The sequence below is a fragment of the Chelon labrosus genome (genome assembly GCF_963514085.1).
Source record: "Chelon labrosus genome assembly, chromosome: 10".
NCBI lineage: Eukaryota > Metazoa > Chordata > Actinopteri > Mugiliformes > Mugilidae > Chelon > Chelon labrosus.
Window position 1 is genome coordinate 22,947,430 of NC_140360.1, and position 6,760 is coordinate 22,954,189.

General features: G+C 43.8%; 1 protein-coding gene across 1 annotated transcript; it reads left to right on the plus strand.

Moving 5' to 3' along the window:
* Nucleotides 1-2,187: 2,187 nt before the first annotated feature.
* Nucleotides 2,188-5,508, plus strand: kcng1 (potassium voltage-gated channel, subfamily G, member 1; the record flags this gene model as incomplete). Its single annotated transcript, XM_084552886.1, has 2 exons — nt 2,188-2,970; nt 4,473-5,508. The coding sequence occupies 2 exons, from the start codon at nt 2,188-2,190 to the stop codon at nt 5,250-5,252; spliced, it is 1,563 nt and encodes a 520-aa protein (XP_084409012.1). The 3' UTR covers nt 5,253-5,508.
* Nucleotides 5,509-6,760: the final 1,252 nt, after the last annotated feature.

Sequence of the window (6,760 nt, forward strand, 5' to 3'; positions counted from 1 at the left end):
GTTTTGTAAATCTATTCAATATAACTGAGAAAGATTTTAAAAATAACACAGATTACTCAATATCTCTAGAAAACAGTTACATCAGTGAATTTCCCAACATCAGGCCATTATTTATGATTCCCAGGCTGCTGGGTAACAGATGTTTGTGCACGCTGCGGGGACTGAAATTGTTATCCCTTGATGCCTGCTGTATCTAGATCAGTGACCATGTTTAATGATGCATAAGCGACATTTTCATACTGCCAAGATAATTGCACAGACTTGTCGCTTTTGTAAAGCAATTTGTAGAAATGTGAAAGGCAGAGAAGGTTTAATTTAATTTTCAGATAATAGAAATCGGTTTCTTTCATTGCAGTTTATTTCATTGCCACATTTCCTTGCCCTTTTTTGTCGGGTTTTGTTGTATCTTGTCCAGTTTGTGCAGTTATAAAGGAATAGTCCAACACTGTGGGAAATACACTCTACTGTCACAAACGAGATGAGATGATTGAGACCTCGCTCATGTCTGTACGCTATTCTTATTTTAGAACTAGAGAGGAGTTGAGTTGCTTAACCAGTGAAATTAGATAAAATGCTACAAAATCACAGCTAGTATACACCGATCAGGCGTAGCATTATGACCACCTTCCTAATATTGTGTAGGTCTCCCTTGTGTCTCCTAAACAGTTGTGACTCATCAGAGAATGGACATGGGCCTTCTGAGGGTGTCCTGTGGTGTCTGGCAACAGAATGTTGTTAGTGGGGGCCTTTGGGTCCTATGGGTTGAGGGGAGGGGCCTCTATGGATCATCCCACAGATACTTGATCAGTTTGGGATCTAGTGAAGTTGGAGGCCAGGTCAACACCTTGTGCTGTTCTTCATGTTTTCTGAGTTAAACCATTTTTGTGTGTGTCTCTGTGTCAGCCTGCATCCTGCTGGGGATGGCTGCTGCCATCAAGGAGTGTCATTGCTATGGGGTGGGGGTGTCTGGTCTAGGTGGGTGGTACATGTCTAAGTAACATCCACATGAATGCCAGGTCCAAAAGTTTCCCAGCAGAGCATTGTATAGCCATGATTGAGACTAACAGGGTGCGTGACAGGGTGACACACTAGCAGGCAATATCAATAATATTTCATAATGACAGACAGAGATGGGAAGAATATTGTACTTGTAGACCCAGCTGTCTCCCTGCCTCTCGCTCTCTCGTGTACTTGTAGCGCTTGAAATACAAACAGATAATAAATACATTCACTAAATAAGTTTAAAAAAAACAATCTGTCAAATAGTAAGAAAATATGGTGTGAAACAAGATGTTTCAAAAGAGGATTGGAGGTTATAAAAAAACATTTTAGAAAAAATGTAATGTAGAAAAAGATGTGTTTAGATGAGGTAGGTTGGAAAGATTTTGTTTAAAAAGCCCATAAACCCTCAGGCACACTGCTCCAGAGTTTAGAGAGCATATTTAATGAAAGCTGCTGCTTCATGCCTCAAAGGCTCAAATATGTAAAAACAGTCATCCAGTCAGTTTATTTACAGCGGCCATTCCTTTACGTGCAAATAAAGAGAATCAATAAAGGCTTTTTACGAGTCAGTGTAGCAGTTTAGTTACTGAATGCTACTAATGTTTGTTTTCTGTGAGGCCTCCGCATTGTTTACATATATCAGTGTGCTTGCTGGAGTTTCCCTCCTATATCTTAACAGAATCAGACGCTGTGCTTTCACTTCTCCAGTGAGTGGGCCGTTCCGCCGCCAGAAATTGTTTACATGGCGGCTATGCCTTCTTATAATGACAAGCAGCCATTAGAATTAAAATGCGAATAGTCTAAGTGCCTCCTGCTGCAATAATGCACCACTGTGGTGTTACTCATTCTGGAGTAAAACGATAACTGCTGTACAATAGGTTTTAGGTGGCAAAACACAGAGGCACAATGTTAAAGAAACTGAGTCCATATTGCTCCTATCCTAACTCCCACAGTCGCTGCAGGCTCCCATTAACTTTTAATGGATCCTCTTGAATAAATGAACCCCGCTGACTTTCTTTATATCAACTCATTTTGTAAAATGTAATATTAGAACATTTATCACTGAACTGAAACTGTGAAACTGTGGCCCTTTATATCAGCTGTGCAGCACTGACTCTTCTTCATTTTCACTCTGAAGTGCGCTGATGGGAGGTTGAGCACAGGGATGTGAGCGGACCAGTAAAGATGACCCTGCTGGCGGGCGATGGCTCCGACTATGACTACAGCGCCCTGAGCTGTGCTTCTGATACCTCTCTCAACCCGCCTTTCCAACAAGAGGAGGAGGCTCGTAAAGGGGCCTTCTACAAGAGGGCGCAGCCTGCCCCTGAGCTCAGCACCCTCCGCGATAACACACCCCTGTCCAGTGCCCGGAAGCTTCACGCCATCATCAATGTGGGGGGCCTGCGGTACCAGCTGCCTTGGACCACCTTAGAGGACTTCCCCCTGTCTCGTCTGGGCCAGCTGCACCTGTGCAGCAGCTTTGACGAGATCATGAGTATCTGCGACGACTATGACGTTACACACAACGAGTTCTTCTTCGACCGCAGCCCCTGTGCCTTCCGTACCATCCTGACCTTCCTGAGGGCGGGGAAGCTGCGCTCCCTCAGGCAGATGTGCGCCCTCTCCTTCAGGGAGGAGCTGCTCTACTGGGGGGTTCCCGAGGAGAGCATGGAGTGGTGCTGTCGCCGGCGTCTGCTGCAGCGCATGGAGGAGTTTGAGGCGATGGAGAGAGCAGAGGAGGAGGAGGAACTCCTGGAGGATCTGTTGGATTCAGACAGTGGCCACAGGGAGCACGCAGCCGAGTCCAGACTGAACCGCTGCATGGGCAAGTTGAGAGACATGGTGGAGAGGCCTCACTCCGGCCTTCCGGGGAAGATCTTTGCTTGTTTGTCAGTGCTGTTCGTCACCATCACCGCCATCAACCTATCCATCAGCACCATGCCTGCCATGAGGGAGGAGGAGGAGGCGGTGAGTAGACACAAATGTAAAAAGTCACAATATACAAAAATACATTCACGAAATATCAGCAGAGAAGAAATATAAATGAAGAACACTGATTTTCTTTTGGTGCTTTGTCTTGTGTTCCATACTTTCTACAGTCACAGTTCATTACAGATTTAAACTGAGTGGTATGCACAGAAAAATGGAGGTAAACCAATCATTTTAAAATGGTAATAACGGCATGTCTCATCTGTCATGTCATTTAAAACCTCCTCGCGTTGAGACAAGAGAGACTGGCGACACAGAGACAGTTGCTTTTCCAGAATATAAAAAATTGAAGACGTCTCAGTGTGCTTTTATGAAATGCTTCCATTATTGTGTCTGTCTTCAATCACAACCATAATTAGCGCCCCAGCCTTCTTAGTCAAATCAAAGGAAAATGGAATACTTGAGCCACACGCACATAGGCTTCGTGCAGAGAAATGTGCAAACATGCTTTGAATGAATTCATTAAATTCCTACAGAAGACTTTGCCCCTTAAAGTCTCCTTTTGGAAGGAAGTTGAAGTGACTGTAAATACTTTGGTTTCCATTTTAGAATAGAAAGCCTTGGTGGTTTTCAGAGTCTCTCTTTTATCTTGTTCATGTTCAGGAAATCAAGAGCAGATACTGTAAGCGTGGTGGATGGGTGGGTGGGCAGGTGGGTTGACAGTCTTAACGGTTTTTGTTTGAAGCTCCTAACCATTTTTCACAAGAAAGCCAGTTTCATATTGAGTACTCCTACTTTAACTTTATATAGCTGAAAAATACTCATCATTTGATCCTGCGGCTTTGTGGGACTCCTGTACAGTAAAATATTACATGTAAATTAGTTGAACATCTCGTCAAGTCACACTGCACAATCAAGGAACGTAATGTCTGTTCCTGATCTGGTAAAGCTGGAATAGTATATTTGAAACACTTCACTCTTCTCAGTATGCCTGAATTAATTAAAAGTGTCAATAATCTCATTCTAACAGCCCCGTCGCCTCGTTTTGTTGCTGCAGCTTAACCACGTGCCAAAGTGTTGCATTAAAAGTGTTCAAGTGTTCCTGTTTCTGACACGTTCACGGACCTTTTTTCAGGTGCTTCAGCGGGTCTACTCAGGATATGTCCTCATCTGTGGGAGTGTGTTTCATAATGGTATTATTTCCTGATATGTACTGCATTCAAAGGCTCTTGTATTGCGGTATGTTCTTTGAAATGATTCAAGCAGACACGCACTGAATCTGCATCATTACATTACACCGTCCAAAAAAGGCCTAGGACAAGGGCTGCATCATCATGTTATAAGAGCTGAGTTGAGAGATCATGTTTTTATGGCATCGATTGTAGAATATCAGAACTGAAAAAAATACATTTTGTGCATATATTTCTTCTTTCCAATCTTTCAACACCATTTAGCTCTTTGATTTCACATTGAAGTGGCTCCCTCTAGTGACTGTAGCATTACTGCATGCTGATCACTCTGTTTCCGTCTTTCTTCAACAGGGCACATGTTCCCAGATGTGCTATAATATCTTCATTGTGGAGACAGTGTGCGTCGCGTGGTTCTCCCTGGAGTTCACCCTGCGCTTCATTCAAGATCGCAGCAAGCTGACCTTCCTCAGGCAGCCCCTGAACCTGATCGACGTGGTGGCCATCCTGCCGTACTACATCACACTCCTGGTGGACAGCACCTCGAAAGGAGAGAAGCGGCTAGGCTCTGGCAGCAGCTACTTAGACAAAGTGGGCTTGGTGCTGCGCGTCCTGAGGGCCCTGCGCATCCTCTACGTGATGCGCTTAGCTCGCCACTCGCTGGGTCTGCAGACTCTAGGCCTGACTGCACGACGCTGCACGCGAGAGTTCGGGCTTCTCCTCCTTTTCCTGTGTGTGGCCATCGCGTTGTATTCCCCCTTGCTGTACTTGATTGAGAACGAGATGGCCCCCACACAGGAGTTCACGAGCATCCCTGCTACCTACTGGTGGGCTGTCATCACCATGACAACAGTGGGCTATGGGGACATGGTCCCAAGGAGCATCCCAGGTCAGGTGGTGGCTCTGAGCAGCATCCTGAGTGGCATCCTCCTGATGGCCTTCCCCGTCACCTCCATCTTTCACACCTTCTCGCGGTCCTACGTGGAGTTGAAGCAGGAGCAGCAGAGGCTTCTGCAGAGGAGGACACACTTTCTGCTGCGGAGCCGCATGGCCGGCCTAGGAAGCAACCTGTCCTTAGAGAGTGATATGCTCTTCCCCATAGGGTCGTCTGACACCAGAGACATGGACGACTGAGATGTGGCAGAGAGGACAGAAAGAAAAGACGAAGGCCGCAATACATGACACTGGAAGTGCAACTCAGAGTGGGAAACAGCCTTACAAAGAAAGTAAGAGGATGTAAGGGTGAAGAGGACAGAACATAGATAGATGGGTCAGGCGGAAAAGTGTCAAAAAGAAATAGCGTATTCCCAGGAAAGCAGCTTGCTGTGTAGCAGTCAATACTTTTCAAGAAGGACACACATAAAGGAGGAGATGAGGAGAGTATGAAATAAATATATCTGTAAAACGCACTATATCACAGTTAGGAAATATCAAATATAAGTCCACTTTACAAATTAATACACATAAAGCTCAAGCGTAACAATGACCCACATTATTACAACAGCTACATTTTTTAAAAAAAAAACAAAAAGACACCATGCTATTCATCAAAGACGCCACTGAAGAGCACAAGCACAGCCTCCTCATGACTCAGCAGCATTGTGATGTTTGTCATCTCTGAGTTCTCTGGACATTTTAATGGATCTGTAGATGTCGTGTGCTCCTGGGAGTCAACCAGTGTCACTTAATGGAAGATGCTTTTTGTTAAGTCCCAAAGGTGAAATTTTTTTCTCAGCTAAAATGTGACCCTCTGTCCCCTGAATGACTGTGGCAAAACCCTCAGCTATATGCTGGGTTTCTCACTCATTTAGACTCCGGCACAGCCACCATCTGCATATTAATAATGGTGTGTTAATTGTCCTACTTCTACTCCTCCAGGTCCCATATGCAATTTTTGAATACTTTCTGTAGATAGCATTATTGTGCTTGTAATTACTGCGGTCGCTGTGCATAGCTGTTTATAAATTATTTCTCTCCCTAAAGTGGATTTAAACGGAATACTGTCATTTGTGCACTTTGTTGCTTGTTTGTTTTCAGTTTAATATTTTATCATGGAAGGAAACTGGTTTTCAGCAGCAGTCAAAGACATAGCAAGCAAATGGCAGACATCCAAGCTGAGTCTGTTTTTCATAATCTAAACATAGATGGTGGCAAGAAATGACTCATCTCTCCCTTCTCTGTTCCAACATGAGCCTGTTTTTAAAATAGGAAAAAGACATCATGTACATTATAGTAATTATTTTGATATATATTGATGTCTCTCTGATACTTCAGACAGGTCATTTCCAGTCATTACCTGCGTGTCTGGAAATCTTTTATCAGACAGAAAACATCTGGTCTTCCAGCTTGTTAGAAGAGTTTCTGTGTTCAGACTTTAAATTGTTGCTAATCGCCCTTACGGGTTTTTCAAAGACTTCTTGTGATCATTTTTCAGAAGATGAGAGATGCTTGACTCTTTAACTTTAGTGTAAAAGTAAAACATGAGAGGTGTACTTTACTTCAGTACTTTAAGTATTTTCTTTTTCAGCTGTTTTACTTCATTTGAGGTGGAAATATTGCACCACCTGTTGTTGCACTGCATTCATATTTTACATAGAAATCATACAGCAGTAGCTATGAACTCACTAAGCACTATGTTAGAT